Raw genomic sequence first — 18,738 nt, 5'->3', positions numbered from 1 at the left:
TGTAGAGGAACAGGGGAGGGGGTCGGTCGGGTTCTCTCCTCCCCTCTCCCAGCCTCAGTTTCCCTCTTTGACAAAACCAAGACATAAATACCCCTTCCCATCGCCTTCACAGCCCAAACTGCTTCCAACTCAGCAATGCTCCTGTCTCAGCTTTCCCAGTGCCAGCGAGACGTGCGGGCGCCGCCCTCACAACAGGAGGGGCACTTGGCCTGTTTTAAAATGTTGGGAGGTCCTGGCCCCTGGGACTTCAGGGTCCCTGCTGGACACACAGCCCCGGCCCTGACCCGAGCCCCGACCTTCCCGGTGCTGCACGCGGTGTCCCCGCCAAGGCCCGTGGGCGGCGCGAGGCGACTATAAGGGGCGTGGGCGCCGGCCGCCCCCAGCCACCATGCGCGCGCTGCGGCCGCCGCCGCTGCTGCTGCTGCCGCTGCTGCTGCTGCTGCTCCCGGCTCTGCAGCTCGCTCTGCCGTCCCCGCAGCCCCCCGAGGCGCGCGCCAAGCTCTGCGGCCACCACCTGGTGCGAGCACTGGTGAGGGTGTGCGGGGGCCCACGCTGGTCCCCCGAGGCCACGCAGCCCGTGGACGCCCGTGACCGTGAGTGGGGTCGGGCGGGGCGGAGTGGACACACGCGGGTAACCGAGAGGGGCAGACCCGGCACGGTGTCGCGGCCCCCTCCCCCAAAACAGCAGACTGGAGTTCATGGATTTTTTTTTTTTAATTTAACTTTCCCCACTTTAGATTTTGGGGACCGGATCTTTTATATAGCCCAGGCTGGACTCAAACTCACAATGTAGCCGAGGATGACCTTGAACTCCTCACCTTAGGCTTGCTGTGCTTGGGTGGCCGGCATAGTCGTCACCACCCAGCTTATTGTTTTTTAAAGACAGATTCTCGCCATGCAGCATAAAGTGACCCCAGACTCACAGGAATCCTCCTGCCTTGGCACCCCAGGACTGGAATCACTGGCATGCGGCTCTCCATGGGGGGCTGGGGCGGGGCTCCACCTTCAGCTGCAGGGCACAGAGGCCCTTCCCACGCTAGGGGTGCTGCCCAGAGAGGCACAGGGGGAGTCCAGTCCTTAACGCAGTCCTAGGGACCCCCAGCTTTCCATGCCCAGAAACTGGGGAACACAGGAGGTGTACGGGGACACAGTGTGGGCGGCAGCTGGGAGTTATGTCGTGCTCGCAGGCACTATGTATGTGCTCCTCTGTCACTGGGCACATAATAGACGTGTGCTGAGTGTCTGGGAGGGGCTCAAGCTGACTCCTGCTCTGCCTGCAGGAGAGCTGCTGCGGTGGCTGGAGCAGCGGCAGCTCCTGCATGCACTTGCGGCTGACACGGACCCCGCTCCGGACCCCGACCTGCAGCTTCCTCCCCAGGCTCCTAAGCGCCGCCGCCGCCGCCGCAGCGGGGCCACCAATTCTGTGCACCGCTGCTGCCTCACTGGCTGCACCCGGCAAGACCTGCTGCGCCTCTGTCCCCACTGAAGGGGCCCCGGGCTCAGGCGGTGGGGCCTGGCCGTCCAGGACAGGATGCTGACACCGCCCGTGGGACCGCAGCACTCGCGTTCCCTGGAGAAGCCCCAGCCATTCACAGATCTCAGAAAAGGACGGTCGCATGCCCTGCCCCCGAGGACCTCCAACACGGCCTGCGTCCCCAACAGTCTAAATAAAAGAGCAACTTCATGCGTTTTGTCTGGGAAAAGCCACGCGTGTGGGGGCGGGGGGGGGGCAGCGACTCTCCTCCGGTCACACACGGACCTCAGGCGACACCAGGATCCACGGGGGAAACTGAGGCTGGGGGTTTGCTGCTTGGGAAAGTCAAGCGGGTTTGAGCCGCTGCGTGGGGATCCTAAACCCCAAGCCCTGGTCTAGGGCTCAGGACAGACGTCATGTGCAGAGTTCTGTGTCCTGAGGTGACGCAGGACCCGGGCTGTGCCAACAACGTCACACACCGGGAGCAGCCAGGCTGTTCCTGGGCATCGGGCGGGCGCGGCGGCGCACTGAGGTCCCCGCAGGTGCGCCTCGGGTGGGGGCTGGGACAACAGGGAGCCACAGAGCCGCGCTTCTCTGCCAAGCGCCCCAGTGTGACGCCGGCGTCTGTGACCTGCCCCTTCCCCGCAGCCTCTCACTTGCAGCGTTTGCACAGGCTGTCCCATGGAGGACACACTACCCTCCCCCTGCATCCCTTCACCTCAGCTGACACCTCAGGGGCCTCAGGGGCCTTCCCAAGGCAGTGAGGGGCACAGTAGACCGAGGGGGGGTGGGGCTGAGGGGGGAGGAGGTCGCCTGACTCCCGGGCTCCAGCCCCAGCAAACACCAGGTGAGGTGCAGTGGCCTCCATCACTGGGAGGTGGAGGCCGGAGGATCAGGAGTTCATCACAGATGATCACAGTCATCCTTGGCTATAAGGGGAACTGGAGGCCAGCCTGGGCTACATGAGACCTTGTCTCCAGAGAAAAACAAACAAAAACCCACAGGGCAGGTAGGGGGCGTAGGGTCGAACCGCTGGGGAGACCGCACAGGCCTGGATGGGTCCACAGGCCGGGGAGCTATGGAGGGTGTGGGAGCCCGGCTGGGAGGAGACGCTTCATGGGCCGCGTCCACTGAGACCTTTGGGGGGGGGAGAAACTCGGGGTATGAATGGGGGGGAGCAAGGGGCCTTGGGACGCTCGATTTTGTAAGTTAATAAAATGTTAAAGGTAAACGAGAGGGCGGAGTAGAGCAGACGCCGTTAGAACGTGAATGGTGCTGAAAAAAAATTAAAAGGGGATTGGCAAGAGGACTCAGTTTGCCGCCAAGCCTGAGGATCTGAGTTCAAGCCCCAGGAGCTACACGGAGGAAGGGGGGACCTTCCTCCCCCCATGGTGTGGCATACCCAATGAAACGATAATTATTATTTTTAACGATTTATTTAACTTTATTTTATCTGCATTGGTGTGAGGGTGTCGGATCCCCTGGAGGTGGAGTCACAGACAGTTGTGAGCTGCCAAGTGGGTGCTGGGAATTGAACCCGGGTCCTCTGGAAGAGCAGCCAGTGTTCTTAACCGCTGAGCCATCTCTCCAGCCCGAAACAATAATTCTAAATCAATAAAATGAAAAGAGGCCGAGCCCAGGGTTCAGCCATCCACAGGCTTCATTTCCCGCCACCCCGGTCTGTGAGACACAGACCCCTCCTACCCCTACGCTGTTCCCTGAGTCCTTGAGGGACACCACTGTGACCAAGTCAAGCTCGGCCTCGCTCCCCTGCCCCACTCCCTAGGGGCCTGAGGGAGCCTGGCACGGGGCTCCTGGGCGCTTGTTAGCAGCCGTCCAAGTCCCGCTGGCGCTTGGTTGGATCCCGAGCGCCCGCGGTGAGCAGTACCAAGAGCTTTTGGGCGGCAGCTCAGTAGACCAGGCCGCGCTGGCCGCAGTCCAGCTGGGGCTGGCTCAGCGCGTCCCACATCAGCAGGGTCTCGAAGGGCAGGAAGCGGTGCACCAGGAGCAGCCCCCGGTAGAAGCAGGGGTCGAAGGAGGACAGGCGGGGGCTGGGGGCGTGCACCCCTGCCGTGCGCACCCCGTTGTGCGAGGCGGGCGCCAGACCCTGCTGCCGCAGACACATGCCCAGGAACACGTCGTCGATGGGGAAGACTGGGAGGACGCTCGCGGCGCGGCGCAGCGCGGCCACCGTGAAGCGCGACAGCAGGAAGCCGCCGCCGCCGCAGTAGGGCGGGTAGTGCTCGTCCTCCGTCACCAGCGTGGGCACGAAGTACTTACTCCCAGGCGAGCGGATGGGACCCACGTTCTGAATCAGGTGACCCACGAAGAGGTGGCGGTCCGGGTCGCGGCCCTGCAGGTAGGTGACCATGTTGTCCGTGTGCGCGAAGACATCGTCGTCCCCGTTGAGCACGAAGCTGACGTTGGGGCAGCGGGTTCGCTGCCACTCCAGGAAGAGGACCTGTGGGCGGAGCGGAGGACGCGCGGGCTGGCGGGGTCCCAGCGGCGCGCCCCCTGCCCGGCTCGCGCAGAACCCCGCCTCCCTCGCCCACCTGCTTAAGCGTGAGGTTGAAGAAGGAGTCCTGGAAGTCCCACTGCAGGATGTCGCCGTGCGCGCGCGCCTCCAGCTGCAGCAGCCGGTTGAACTTGCGCGCCTGGTGCGGGTCCCGGTCGCTGCCCACGAGGAAGAGGAGGCGCAGCGTCGCCCCCCGGACCTGCCGCTCGCGCGCCCACGTGCGGCGCAGCACCTGCCGGCGCCCGTAGTTGGCGGGCGACGACTTGATGGCGAGCAGCAGGAAGACGGGCTGCGCGCACTTGGCGGCCGGCGGCTCCCGCAGCAGCGCGAAGTCCCGGCAGTGCCGGTAGAGCAGGAAGTCGCGCACGTGCGCCGGCATCGCCGCGAAGTCCGGGTGCGCGGCCACCGACAGGTTGGCCTGGCACGGGGTGGGGGCCGCGCGCGGGGGCCCCGGGGGCCACGTGGGGACCTCCGGGGGCTCCGCGGGCCTCTCGGGGGCAGGGCAGCCAGGCGGCGACATGTGAGATAGGAGCAGCAGCGCGACGGCGGCCATGGCCAGGACGAGGCTCACATCCGGGCGCGGCCGGGGCAGCCGCATGGCGTCGGGGGCCCTAGGGCGAGGTCACGGGAGCTGTGCACCCCAACACCCAGCGCACGCGCTGGTGGACAGACACGTGCGCTCACGTCCCTCCCACCCCCCATTGACTCTCGCTGGACTTGAACCCAGACCTGGTTCTCACAGACCCTTGAACCCCCAGCTGTCTCCTTTGGCAAACTCCAATCCTCCCTCAAAACCCATCTTGGGTGATCCATTTTCCAGGCATCCTTTATTGGCCCTCCTGTCCCCTGGACTCCCGGTCCGGTCCCTTTGTGACTGCAACCTTAGCCTGTGTCTTGTCCGGCGGCTCTGGGTCCCGGCCCTGCCCAGCATGAAGTGGGTGAAAGGCCCAGGCAGAAAGCATTTGATGTTTATGGTAAACTCTTATAAATCCGCCAGAACCCCAGCCTGAATGATCTCGCTTTCAGGAAACTTTTATTCCCCATTAACATTGGGTCATGTAGCCCAGGCTGGCCACAAACTTGCTGTGTAGCTGAGGATGGCCTTGAGCTGCCCATCCTCCTGTTCTCAGGGTCTGGGATGCTGTAGACTATTACTTTAAGGTTTGTAACTTTTATGTTGCATTTGTTTAGCTCTGTGAAGCTGTGATACTGTGTCTGTGTAAAACACCTGATGGGGCCGGGCGGCGGTGGTGCACGCCTGCATGCCTTTAATCCCAGCACTCGGGAGGCAGAGCCAGGCGGATCTCTGTGAGTTCGAGGCCAGCCTTGTCTACAGAGCGAGTTCCAGGAAAGGCGCAAAGCTCACAGAGAAATCCTGTCTCGAAAAACAAAAACAAAAAACAAACAAACAAAAAAAACAAATAAAACACCTGATGGTCTAATAAAGAGCTGAACGGCCAACGGCGAGGCAGGAGAAAGGATAGGCGGGGCAGGCAGAGAGAATGGAGAGAAGGAGAAATCTGGGAGGAAAGGAAGAGAGAGGGAGAGAGGGGAGGAGGACACCAGCCACCCAGCTACACAGCCAGCCCCAGGGTAAGAAACAAAGAAAGGTTTACAGGGAAAGAGAAAGGTGAAAGCCCGGAGGCGAAGACGAGACACTTGAAAGTTAAGGGAAAGCTGGCTAGCAACAAGTCAAGGCCGAGCATTTATAACCGAGAACGAGCCTCCATGTGGGGTTCATTTGGAAGCTGGGTGGCGGGTCCCCCAAAGGAGCCCAGAGAGTAAAAACCATCAACAGCACTGGGGTGATGGTGTCACCAGGCCTGGCTCTCCTTCCAGACCTTGCTTGGCTCAGCCTCACCCTCCCTGCAGCCCCCTCCCCTGGTGACTGAGGATTCTGTGCATGTTCTCTGCTGGCTATGTTGATTTCTAGTACAACACAGTGTTGCTGCAGCATGCAAGTGCTAGGTCAGACTCAGGGAAGGACTTCCTCCTTCACTGAACACTTCCTGGCACTCAGAAGCACGCCTTCACCCCTGGAGTCCGGTGCTGGCCCCACACACCCTGGCTGTGTGCCCCACGCCCTGACCTTGGTGTCTGCAGGTTTACAGGGGACACCCCAGTCACCCCATGTCACAGCACACAAAGCATTTCCAGCAACAAGCATTTGTTGAAAGACTGTTGAACCTTGACACTTACCTCGGTCTGTCTTGGGGTATCTGCGCTGAGCTAGGCTGTCCTGGGTCTCCCCGATGGCTCCTGGAACAACGTGAGGTGGTCAACAAGTGTCCTTGAGACTGCAGGCCCCAGGCAGGCCCACCTGCTAGTGCCGGGTCGTGGGCCTCCTGGCTCTGCCTCGTGGGTTCTGTTGTGTGACCTTGACACAGTGGTTTGACCTCTCTCCAAGTAAAACAGGATGGACCCCGGGAAACGTGCGGGGCGCCCGGCCTCCAGACCTTCCCGTGATCCATTTGTAGGAACCCTTGGCGTAGGAGAGGTTTTTTAGCTTGTGGCGGCCCCTGGGCTACACCTGGCCCTGCTCCAGACAGCGGCACCGAGCCCGAGGCCACCTCTGGTCATCCTAAGTGAGTCCTGTCTCAGAGTCCCGAGGATTCAGGCCTATGCAAAACCTGGTTCGGGGAACCCGGAAACCCGAGGTGCCTGAGAAATCGGGGGATTTGCACTTGGCCTTGTATTTTGGGAGCTTCTTTCGGGTTGTTTGGAACATAGGGAAATCAACTGGCTGAGGTGTAAACACTGAGAAAAATAAAATCGCCCTGGGTGAGGGGGGCTGCTTCAGTCCTGGAGACTGGATCCCTGCAGCGCGAAGGCTGGACTCTGAGTCTTCATTCACCAGGTCCGGTCCCGCAGGAGCCCACACACCCAGCTGTGACATCAGCTGCACGGTCCGTCAGCTCCTCCTGATGGACAGGCCCTGCACAGCAGCCAAACCCTGCCCATGGCTCCATTAGTTCCTTCATTCATTCATCTGTGGATACACATGGCGCTCTCACGCTTTTCCTGAAGTTTGAGCAGCTTCAGTCAGAGTCAGGGGCGAGACCTCTCCTGCCTAGGCTAGACCTCTGTTAATGTGGCCGAGATCGTCTCCTGCCTAGGCTAGACCTCTGTTAATGTGGCCGAGTCTCCAGATTTTGCCAAAGCCACCTGAACTGTTAAAACCTCAAACATGCCAGGCGAGCATGGCGGCCACAACTTTAATCCCAGCACTAGGGAGGCAGAGCCAGGAGGATCTTTGTGAGTTTGAATCCAGCCTGATCTACAGAGTGAGTTCCAGGACAGCCTGGGCTACAAACTGAGCCCTTGCCTCAAAATAAATAAAACAAAGGAAGGAAGGAAGGAAGGAAGGAAGGAAGGAAGGAAGGAAGGAAGGAAGGAAGGAAGGAGGAAGGAAGGAAGGAAGGAAGGAAGGAAGGAAGGAAGGAAGGAAGGAAGGAAAGGAAGGAAGGAAGGAAGGAAGGAAGGAAGGAAGGAAGGAAGGAAGGAAGGAAGGAAGGAAGGAAGAATTTCCTTCATCCTGTCAACAACTCTGCGTGTGGGTGCCCGGAAGCCTGAGGCACCTTGACCCTGGACAAGACCCTGAGAGCCAGGCTCCTAGAGAGAGAAGGAGGCAACCAAGGAAATGGGCCTGGGACACTGAGGCTGAGGCTTTGAAGGGTGCACAGGAGTTAGCAAAGGCCCTTCAGGTGTCAGGGCGAACCACAGAGGGAAAGGACTGGTTCCCTAAGAGGCCCTGGCAGCTGAGCTAACTGCAGCGGAGAAGTGGGGTGAGCCTGATGCCTGAGCGTGGGGTGTAGCCCTCTCAGAGGCTGAAGGCTAGCTTTGAACTCACAGAGACCCAGCCTCCTGGCCTGAGGGCCGGGGCAGGGCTCGGCGGGCAAAGGGGGTGTCCCCAGGTCTGAGGACCTGAAAAGGATGCCGACCCTCGGTGGAGGACAGGGAAGCGGCTGCGCAGGGCTTGAAGGACCCTGGGAACACAAACCCCGGAGGGCACCCGGGCACGTGTGTGGAGCCCTGCGCATGCGTGCTGCCGCCCACCACCAGCAAGGGGCTGAGGTGGGGCTCGGTGTCAGGAGCCCAGGGTCACAGAAGGTGGCGGGGAGGGCCGAGGAAGGGGGCGACTGTGGGGACCCCGGGCTCCGAGGGGCCCTCCACCCCAGGAGCCTGGAGCAGCGCTGTGTGCTGTTCCCAACAGAAACGGGGGAGGGGGCGGACACAGACACGGACGGGACAGAGGACCAAGCTTTCCCTGCGGCGGCTGCCACACCCACCCGGAAACAGAAGCAGCACCAAGTGTCAGCGGAAGAAGAGGGGCCAGGGAGAACCGGAGGGAAAAGCCGAGCAGTCTGGGGAGAATGACAGCCCAGGGTCCGCAGTGAGGGCTGGGGGCGTGGTCAGGGGTGGAGCCCCGCCTAGGATCCCCAGTGAGGGGCTGGGGGCGTGGTCAGGGTGGAGCCCCTGCCTAGAATCCCCAGTGAGGGGCTGGGGGCGTGGTCAGGGTGGAGCCCCGCCTAGAATCCCCAGTGAGGGGCTGGGGGCGTGGCTCAGGGTGGAGCCCCTGCCTAGAATCCCCCAGTGAGGGGCTGGGGGCGTGGCTCAGGGTGGAGCCCCTGCCTAGAATCCCCCAGTGAGGGGCTGGGGGCGTGGCTCAGGGTGGAGCCCCCGCCTAGAATCCCCAGTGAGGGGCTGGGGGCGTGGCTCAGGGGTGGAGCCCCTGCCTAGAATCCCCCAGTGAGGGGCTGGGGGCGTGGTCAGGGTGGAGCCCCGCCTAGAATCCCCAGTGAGGGGCTGGGGGCGTGGTCAGGGGTGGAGCCCCGCCTAGGATCCCCAGTGAGGGGCTGGGGGCGTGGCTCAGGGGTGGAGCCCCTGCCTAGAATCCCCCAGTGAGGGGCTGGGGCGTGGTCAGGGTGGAGCACCTGTTAGGCACAGGGCTCACTGTTCCTCCCCCACTGCATTGGTGGCGCAGGCCTTTAATCCCAGCACTCAGGAGGCAGAGGCAGGTGGATCTCTGTGAGTTAGGTGCCAGCCTGGTCTACAGAGCAAGTTCTAGGACAACCTGGGCGACACAGAGAAACCCTGTTTCAAGAAACCAAGAAACGGAGCTGTAGAGCACTGACTGTCCTTCCAGAGGTCCTGAGTTCAATTCCCAGCAACCACATGGTGGCTCACAGCCATCTGTAATGAGATCTGGTGCCCTCTTCTGACCTGCAAGCACACATGCAGACAGAACACGGCGTACACGATAAATAAACAAATCCTTAAAAACAGGAAACAAACAAAACCAAACCAAAACCCAAAACCATAAGAAGCTGCTGCGGCTGTGTGCTGGAGACAAATTCCTGAACGTTTGAGTGTTGCTGGACAGCGGCGGCGGCGACAGTGAGCACCCTGCCTGCAGCTGTGAGTCGAATGCTGCACTCCTGGTCTCTGCTGTCCCTGAGGCCCAGCAACTCGCAGCCGCTGCGCCAGAAATAGGAGAAAAATTAAAGAGATAAACCGTCTGGGAATCGCGCACAGTTCGCAGACCTCGGGCACTCACCGCCTGGGAACTTCCCTGACCAGACACCAAGGACTCACTGAACATTAACGAGACTCATTACAAATGACCACCGGGTGAAAGAGCTACTGAAGATTGACAAGCTCCAGTGAACACAAAGAAAAGGCTGCTTGTTAATGAGATGCTGCATATTAATGAGTCACCAGATATTAATTATTCAGTGCATATTAATGTGCCATTGGATACCAAGGACACTGAATACTCATGAGGCATTGGCTAATAAAAGCACCATGCTTAAAAATCAACGCCCCATTCACAAAACAAGAAATACAAATGGTTGAAAGACATTTAAAGAAATGCTCAACATCCTTAATCATCAGAGAAATGCAAATCAAAACGACTCTGAGACACCACCTTACACCTGTCAGAATGGCTACGATCAAAAACACCAATGACAGTCAATGTTGGAGAGGATGCGGAGCAAAGGGAACACTCCTCCACTGTTGGTGGGAATGCAAGCTTGTACAACCACTACGGAAATCAGTATGGCGGTTTCTCAGAAAATTAGGAATCAAACTACCTCAAGACCCAGCCATCCCACTCTTGGGCATATAACCAAAGAATGCTGATTCATACCATAAAGATACATGCTCAGCTATGATCATAGCAGCACTATTTGTAATAGCCAGAACCTGGAAACAACCTAGATGCCCATCAACGGAAGAATGGATGAAAAAAATGTGGTACATATACACAATGGAGTACTACTCAGCAGAGAAAAACAATGAAAGCATGAAATTTGCAGGCAAATGGATGGAACTAGAAAAAATCATCCTGAGTGAGGTAACCCAAACCCAGAAAGACAGTCATGGTATGTACTCACTCATAAGTGGATTCTAGATATAAAATAAAGAACAATCAGACCACAACCCCCCCAAAAAAATCAACGCCCCACTACTGAGCATGCACAGGACAAACCCAATGACCTGATTACTAAACAGCCCACACTTTATATTAATGACCCAAACAAGGGAGTGAGGATCCGTGCTATATAGGGATTGTGAATATTAATGAGTGCATCTTAATATTAAAGACTTGTTGAATACTCATGAGGTGGTGTCATTACTATGTGTAATTCAGTGTCTTAATGAGGTGCTGGGCTATTAAGTCATGAATATTCATGAGCCCCTGGCTCCTGCCTGGTCCCCTCCAGGTGCCTGTGAGGCTGTGGGAGCCGCAGGGGAGCAGGGAGAGGCTTTAGGGGGGTGTCTGGACCTCTGGGGACACTCTCAGGACGCTCTGGGACATTCTCCCAGACTGCAGGGTGTACAGGAGGCTGCTGGAAGGGCCCCACCTGGGTCCACAGGTCAGCCTCAGTTCCCAGAGGGCAAGCAGGTCACAGACACACACATGCCCGGGCCACCCAGGGCCAGGCTGGGCAGGACAAGCTGTACACCAGCCCTACCCCAGGTGGTTCCTCTCTGGATTGTTCCAGTTTGCCTTCCCTTAATGATGGCAAGTTTCTCTTTACAAGGAGCCGGGACTTACTTTTATGTACAAAAAGAGAATTCCTATAAAGATAAAGCTATGGGAAGCCCCGCCCCAGGTCTTCATGGTGACCAGGCTGCTCGGGGCCGCCTGTGCATCCTGGCTTCCGGCCATGGGCCACCCGCGTGATTCACGGAAGGGGGCCCTTCCCCTCTCGGGAACCGGGAAGGAAGGAGCCAGGTTTCCGGACCATTAGCCCAGACGGGGAAACTGATGCTGCGGAGGTGAGGCCCTGATCCTCGCCCCTCCCACTCAGCAGGGCTGTGCTGGCCTGGCCTCTGGGGTCACCCCGAGTCCCCACCCCTCCAGGCCGGTCCCATCCATCCAATTAACCTCTTCCGGTGCCATTTACGTCAGGATTACAATACTCACTTTAATTTTCTCGGATATAAATGTCACAGACAAATGACCCGAGTAATCAAGATTAAAGCAAACACATCCACCCCTGTTCCACCCCACTCTGAGGCCTGGGGGTCTAGGCAGGGGTCGGTCAGCCCCGGGACCCAAGTCATTTTCCCGCGGGAAGGGGAAGCGGAGCTGGACGCCCAGGAGAGGGCTGCGGACCTTTGGGGTCGCAGAGAAGTCCCCGGGGCTCCAGGGTCCTCCCAGCCTGAGCCGGGGAGGAAAGCGTCACGCCTGAAGGAGGAGAGCTGGGCCGGGCTGCGCAAACACTGAAGCCAGATGGACCAGTTAGTGTCCCTCGCTGCCACACCTTCCTCTCCCGACAATGACAGGCCAAGGTGAGGAAGTGAAACTGGGGTGCATAAACCGGGGGTGCATAAACCGGGGGTGCAGAAACTGGGGTACAGAAACCGGGGTGCATATACCGGGGGTGCAAAAACTGGGGGTGCAGAAGTGGGGGTACAGAAACCGGGGGTGCAAAGACTGGGGTACAGAAGCTGGGGTACAGAAACTGGGGGTGCAAAAACTGGGGGTGCAGAAACCGGGGTGCAGAAACGGGTGCAGAAGTGGGGGTACAGAAACTGGGGGTGTAGAAACTGGGGTACAGAAACCGGGGGTGCAGGCCCAGCCCTCCGGAGGCCGAGGGAGGAAAGTAGAACCTTCAAAGCCCGTCCCAGAATAGGGAGGAAAAAAGGTAAATTACCCCACAGCGTCAGAACCTGGGCTAGCGGCACAGACTCCTGATCTAGCTACGGTGATGGACGACCACGCACGGGGTGGCCACCCCGCCTCGCCATTCACCTTCACCGCAGCCTCAATAGGGAAACTGAGGGCTGGAGAACTAACTTCTCCGAGCTGCCCGTGTCAGCGTGAGACAGATTCCGAGTGTCCGGAAACATCACAAACAGGGGAAACCGAGTCAGGGTCAGAGCCACTGGGCTATGCGGACACGAACTGGCGAGAAGTGCGGACTCCTGACCCCGGGATGTGGCCGGGACCCGGGGCCCCTGGGCCGCTGCAGCCAGGGCCCCGCGGTGGAGGACGCACAGGGAGTCCAGGCCCCAGGGCCGCCCCAGACCCCAACCCCCGGACCCCGGGCCCCGGCACTCACCGCGGGCGCCAGCTCGGGACAGCGGGAGGAAGAACGGTTTCCACCTGGATGACCGTCCCGCCCGGTTCCTGGCTTCTTGCCTTCTTCCGCCTCCTTCCCGCCCTCCCTGCGGGCTCCGAACTTCCCAGTGGCCAAGGAGAAAGTCCCCCTCACGCCGTTCCGCCTCCCCACTCTGCCTCCTTGACCCGCCCCTCTCCATCCTTCCTCGCCTTTCCTCCCCCCTGATCTTTGGCCCCACTCATCCTTCTAGGCCACGCCCTCCCTCCAGATTTCACCGCTCAAGGGTCCACATCTCGACCCCTACCTCCCCCTTTCCTGGCCATCCTATTCATCTTGACCTCACCCCTACTTCCAGCGAACACCTCCACCCTACCCTGACCTCCGCTCCCTCCGGTCCTGCCCCATGCCCGGCAGGGTCTAGCTCCTCCCTCCCCTCCCTCACTTAGAGCCTCCTCCTCTTCCCTCCTCCCACCGCACTGAGAGGGAGCAGGGGCTCCCCAGGGCTGAGCTGTGAAAGCCACGTTCGTCTTGCAGTCCGGGCTGCAGCCCCCCTCAGTCAGCCCCCGCTGCAGCCCCCCTCCGCTCAGCCCCGCTGCAGCCCCCCTCAGCTCAGCCCCGCTGCAGCCCCCCTCAGCTCAGGCCCCGCTGCATGAAGAAACATTCCGCTGGGAGGAAAGAGAACCCAGAGTCATAAATTCCAGAACTTTAAAACCTGTTGGTGGGCCCTCTGCCCTCTGCCCTCTGCCCTTTGACTATTTTTTGTTTTGTTTTGTTTTGTTTTTTGGTTTTCCGAGACAGGGTTTCTCTGTGTAGCCCTGGCTGTCCTGGATCTCACTCTGTAGCCCAGGCTGGCCTTGAACTCACAGAGATCCGCCTGCCTCCCGGGTGCCCCTTTGACTCTTAAATACCAGGATCACATCACCTGTCCCCCACTTCCGGAGTTACCCCTAAACCCTGTAGGTCCTACCTCTTGAGTTTGGGGTCCTAGTAGACTGCTGAGAGGAAGTAAGTCCTGAAACTGGAATCTGCGTCCTCCTGAGGCTGGCTCCCTGGACCGGTACAGAGTGGACGGAGATGCAGAACTGAATGTCACATGACACACCAATCCCTCCCTGAGTGGGCAATACCCACAGAACTCAAAACCAGGGGTCCCTTGCATCCGGAGGTCCCAGCGCCCCTACTCACACGCTGTGGTCTGCCCAGGTGCTGGGGTATTAGTCACCCACGAAGATGGAATATGGACGGACAGCAGCATCACAAATGTCCCAGCTGTGTGTGGCTCGGGAGAAATTCACAGGCAGGGAAATCCAGACAAGGAGCGGAGAGCACGCGCTGCCGGGGCTGGGGAGGGGTGGGGTTTTTGTTGTTGTTTTGTTTTGTTTTGTTTTGTTTTTGGACGTGATGTTCTGGAAATACACGAGGTGAGGCTGAGGCTGCCCAGGGGACCGAGCTAAGTGCCTCTGCATTGTTTCCTTGGGTCACATCAGTGCCAAGCAATTGAAAACACCTCCCGTGGCACCTGATCTCAGTGCCAGGGACTCAGCCGGCAGCCGACTGCCCGATGTCCACTCCACTGCAGAGCTGAGGTTTTGGAATCACTGAGGTGCAAATGACCACGACATCATAAACAGGTAATGACACCCCACCCAGGTCCTGCCCTGCTACTGGGACTCACCCTGGTGAGATAAGTGCCTGTCTCCCCTGGGCTCTGGGAGGCCGGGTGAGGGAAACCAGGCCTGAGAAAAAGGCCTCTTGTGTTTTTAAAGGAGCCCTGCCTTCCTGTACCACAAGGAAAGCAAATTCAAGCCACCAGGAGGTGCCAAGTTCTCAGCGCTTATCAGATGGGCAGAGAGGCAAGGACAGATAAACCACATGCTGTGGTGGTGACGGTGACCCCAGGCATGGGCAGGGAGGCAAGGACAGATAAACCACATGCTGTGGTGGTGACGGTGACCCCAGGCATGGGACGCTGGTGGTAACCTGCCACGTAGCGCCTGCAGAGGTCGGAACAGGGACCAGCCACCAGTCTGCATGCACACGCGAGAAGGTAGGACGGCCACGCCTGATGGCACCTGCTGGAATGCCACTTTCCAGAGGCAGGGGATGGGGCAGAACAAACGAGATTCTCAGAGATGAGCGACAATTTACAAGACAGACCACGGAAACCCAGATCCCTCTCAGCAGAACAGGATGGGAAGGTCAGAGAACCAGAGTTTCAAACCAAAGCCTTCGTTCTTCACCTTTATAACACTAGGCGGGGCTCCACCCCCTGACCACGCCCCCAGCCCCTCACTGGAAGTGGCATAAAATCCTTGGTTTTTGAACTGAAGCATATGGACTTTGAAGTACTCTACTTACGTTTCCTGTTTTATAACCACGGTTCCTAAGTTACTTGCGCAGTATGGAATGTAAGGGCCCCAGAAATAGGTGCTCTTTATCAGTAACAGATTTTTTTTTTGAACTTTTACCTTAGTAACCACATTATCGAATAAGCTAACAACCCGCTCTGTTTCAGGTGTTACATTTTTATAGAATTTAACTAATAATTTCTAGGAAGCAACTTAAAGATCAGATCTACATTTTCAGTAATGATAAACAGACAAGGGTATTATCAGAATGCTTACAAAAATTATTTTTTCACCAAATAAAATACAGGAAAATTGTTTGATCCACACTGTTAATAATCAGCAAATTGCATTAACATGTTACTTGAGATCTATAAAGAAAAATCTTCTTTTTAAGATTTTTAAAAAATACTCCATAGTATTGCCTAAAGTTACCTATTAAAATCCTATAGAGATTGTTTTTAATGCTTTTTGTTTGTTTGTTTTTTGAGACAGGGTTTCTCTGTATAGTTTTGGCGCCTGTCCTGGATCTCACTCTGTAGCCCAGGCTGGCCTCGAACTCACAGGGATCCGGCTGGTTCTGCCTCCCGAGTGCTGGGATTAAAGGCGTGCACCACCACCGCCCAGATGACAAACTATTATTAATGATAAGAGGCCAAAACTAAAATCACAGGTAAATGGCATTGAAATTTCAGGCCTACTAAACACTAATGCTAATGTATCCATACATTTTCAAAAATCTCCAAATCTCAGCCAGGTGGTGGTAGCCCATGCCTTTAATCCCAGCACTCGGGAGGCAGAGCCAGGAGGATCTCTGTGAGTTCCAGGCCAGCTTTGTCTACAGAGTGAGATCTAGGAAAGGTGCAAAGCTACACAGAGAAACCCTGTTTCGAAAAACCAAAAAAAGAAAACAAAATCTTCAAATCTCAATTGACCATGACAAGAAGTCTCCACTCAATCTGTAGGCACTGGACCTTATCTCAGGTAAAACAGAGCGCAGAATGGATTGAATGTATGAGACAGATAGGGAGGTTAAAGCCTAATGTAGCTGACACAGCCATGAATTTATGGGAGAGATTTATTACAACAATAAGGAGCTCAAATTAATATTCCTTCAACTTCAGAAACAGCTTGTAAAATGATGTTACAAATGGGGTATGTTTCTGAAAAAAGATATTGAAAAACATTGTCGCCAGGTGGCAATGGCACAGGCCTTTAATCCCAGCGCTCAAGAGGCAGAGCCAGGCGGATCTCTGTGAGTTCAAGGCCAGCCTGGGCTACGGAGGGAGATCCAGGACAGGCACCAAAACTACACAGAGAAACCCTGTCTCAAAGAAAACAAACAAACAAACAAACAAGAATTGTCCAGGAAATTTTCAGTACCTGCTTTATTTTCTAATTTCATTTTCTATTATCATTGTTGATTTACAAGTTTGCTTCGTTACTATTCCTTTACGAGACAAGACAGAGAAAAATTTGCTTTTCCAGTGCCTACTTTTAATAACACTGAATCAGTAAGGAGATATTATTGAAATGTCCTCCCTCAGGGTTTGTTAAATAGGCCAGCATTGTGTCAATATTTTGTAAATCAACCACTGGAAGTGATATGTAAACAATTTCCTCAGTCTGTTATTTATCATTATATAGGTAATATTTTATTGGCTGCTTTTGATACAGATACCTTAGGAAAAAATGTTTAATGTGGTACAGAAATCCTCTGTTTGGGATTACAGATTTCTTCTGAAAAATACAAAGAGGAGATTCTCTTAGTTATTTAGGTTATAAATTAAGTAAACAGAGAATTTAGCCGCAAAAAGTACAGATTGGGAGAGATCGGTTACAAACTCTTTTTTTTTTTTTTTTTTTTTTTTGGTTTTTTGAGACAAGGTTTCTCTGCGTAGCTTTGCGCCTTTCCTGGAACTCACTTGGTAGCCCAGGCTGGCCTGGAACTCACAGAGATCCGCCTGGCTCTGCCTCCTGAGTGCTGGGATTAAAGGCGTGCGCCACCACCGCCCAGCTCAATCAGTTACAAACTCTTAATGATTTTCAAAACTTATTGGGTGATATTAACTGGTTACAGCCTACCATTAGATTGTCTACTCAAGAATTAAGTAATTTGTTTCAAGTTTTGCAAGATGACTTAGATTTAAACAGTCTAAGATGATTAACAGCTGAGGCCAAAAGGGAATTATCTCAAGTAGAACAAAGCTACAAAATGCCCATGTGGATTGATTAGATCTCACAACTAAATGCATTTTAGCAATTGTACCTTCCAATCATTCCCCTGCTGGACTCACTATGCTCAGGGAGGATAATATTTTAGAATGGATATTTTTAGCTCACAGAGTAAAAAGTTAAAGACCTATACAGAAAAGGTTTCTGAAGTAATCATAAAAGGAAGAATTAGCCGGGCAGTGGTGGCGCACACCTTTAATCCCAGCACTCGGGAGGCAGAGCCAGGCGGATCTCTGTGAGTTCGAGGCCAGCCTGGGCTACCAAGTGAGTTCCAGGAAAAGGCGCAAAGCTACGCAGAGAAACCCTGTCTTGAAACCCCCGCCTCCAAAAAAAAAAAGAAAAAAAGAAAAAAGAAAAAAGGAAGAATAAGACTTCGTCAATTCTCAGGAATGGATCCAGCTGAGATTGTAGTGTCCTATACCAACACTGAAATTGTGCAGTTGTGGGTGACTAATGACAATTGTCAGAGAAATTAACAACAATTATCTGAAAAGAAAGCAACTTCAAATTAAAAAAGAACCCAGTGGGTCCTTCCCAGCAGAGTGAAGGGAGGACCCGTTTCTGGGGCTCCTGCATTTTATACTGATGCAAACAAATTAGGAATGGCTGGTCATATCAGTAAGGTTGTTCAAAGACCATATGATTTGGTTCAGAAATCGGAGTTGAATGCCATCCTGATGGTTTTATTAGACTTCAATGAATCTCTTATAACTACTGATTCTCGATATGCAGAAAGGGTTGTATTGCATATAGAAATTGCTGAACTTATTCCTGATAATTCAGAATTAACTTTTATTTGTACAACAATAACAGGCAATCTGAGAAGGGAATTGTCCATTTTATACTACCCATATTTGATCTCATAATGGGTTGCTTGACCTTTAGCAAAAAGAAATGAAGAGACTGATCAGTTATTGATAGGAAATGTGTTGGAAGCCTCAGAATTTCACAGGAAACACCATGTCAATAGTAGGGGCTTGACTTTGGAAGCTGAGGCGTGGTGAGGGTCTTCTGTTTAACGTTCTGCTCTGACTTCTACTTCCTGCCTGTATGCTGCTAGCTCTGCCTCCTGGTACTGAGCATTGTGCACCAACATCACCTGAGACTGCAACACATGCTTCCTTCCACTGAGTCCTAGGGCCATCATGTGGGACGCAACCAGACCCCAGCATTCTGCCCGAAGCTGGCCTGGGGCCCAGCTGATCATGCAAGGACCAACTGCTCGAAGGCATTGATGAGATTGCCCTACTGATCAACCTGTTCAGGGAGACCCATTCAGGAGAGGTCTCAGAAGCCTGCAGTCTGAGGAAACAAGATCAGCTGAGGAGTTGGCAAGCGAGCAGAGCTTGACCCAAGAACGCAAGAGAAGGAGCCGTCCAGCCAACGAACCAGGTCACCAGAGTCACAAGCCCACCCTACACCAACCAGGAACAGGTAAGGCCCCATCTCTGGACCAGCAGACCAGGTCTCTAGCCCCTAGGCTCGAGGGGCACATTATGTGCCTCTCTCCCTCAGCCATTGGAGCACCAGGGACCAGACAGTGGCCTCTTTCCCTGCCCCCTCACCAAAAAAACCATCCCATGTGACACCAAC

At 55.5% G+C, this 18,738-nt stretch overlaps 2 protein-coding genes across 2 annotated transcripts; one reads left to right on the top strand and one right to left on the bottom strand.

Annotated features, from left to right (window-relative positions):
- Positions 1-373: 373 nt before the first annotated feature.
- On the top strand, positions 374-1,684 carry Insl3 (insulin like 3). The gene is made up of 2 exons (XM_006989180.4): positions 374-593; positions 1,281-1,684. Exons 1-2 carry the CDS (start codon positions 389-391, stop codon positions 1,484-1,486), a joined length of 411 nt encoding a protein of 136 aa, XP_006989242.3. The 5' UTR covers positions 374-388; the 3' UTR covers positions 1,487-1,684.
- Positions 1,685-2,911: 1,227 nt separating this feature from the next.
- On the bottom strand, positions 2,912-12,685 carry B3gnt3 (UDP-GlcNAc:betaGal beta-1,3-N-acetylglucosaminyltransferase 3). The gene is made up of 4 exons (XM_006989181.4): positions 12,566-12,685; positions 6,189-6,248; positions 4,027-4,600; positions 2,912-3,935 (listed from the first exon to the last, which is right to left on the bottom strand). The coding sequence occupies exons 3-4, from the start codon at positions 4,585-4,587 to the stop codon at positions 3,384-3,386; spliced, it is 1,113 nt and encodes a 370-aa protein (XP_006989243.1). The 5' UTR covers positions 4,588-4,600; positions 6,189-6,248; positions 12,566-12,685; the 3' UTR covers positions 2,912-3,383.
- Between the last annotated feature and the right edge of the window lie 6,053 nt (positions 12,686-18,738).

The sequence above is a fragment of the Peromyscus maniculatus genome, chromosome 17 (assembly GCF_049852395.1).
Source record: "Peromyscus maniculatus bairdii isolate BWxNUB_F1_BW_parent chromosome 17, HU_Pman_BW_mat_3.1, whole genome shotgun sequence".
Lineage (NCBI taxonomy): Eukaryota > Metazoa > Chordata > Mammalia > Rodentia > Cricetidae > Peromyscus > Peromyscus maniculatus.
Note: the sequence above shows the minus strand (reverse complement) of the source record. Positions and strands in the feature narration are given on the sequence as shown.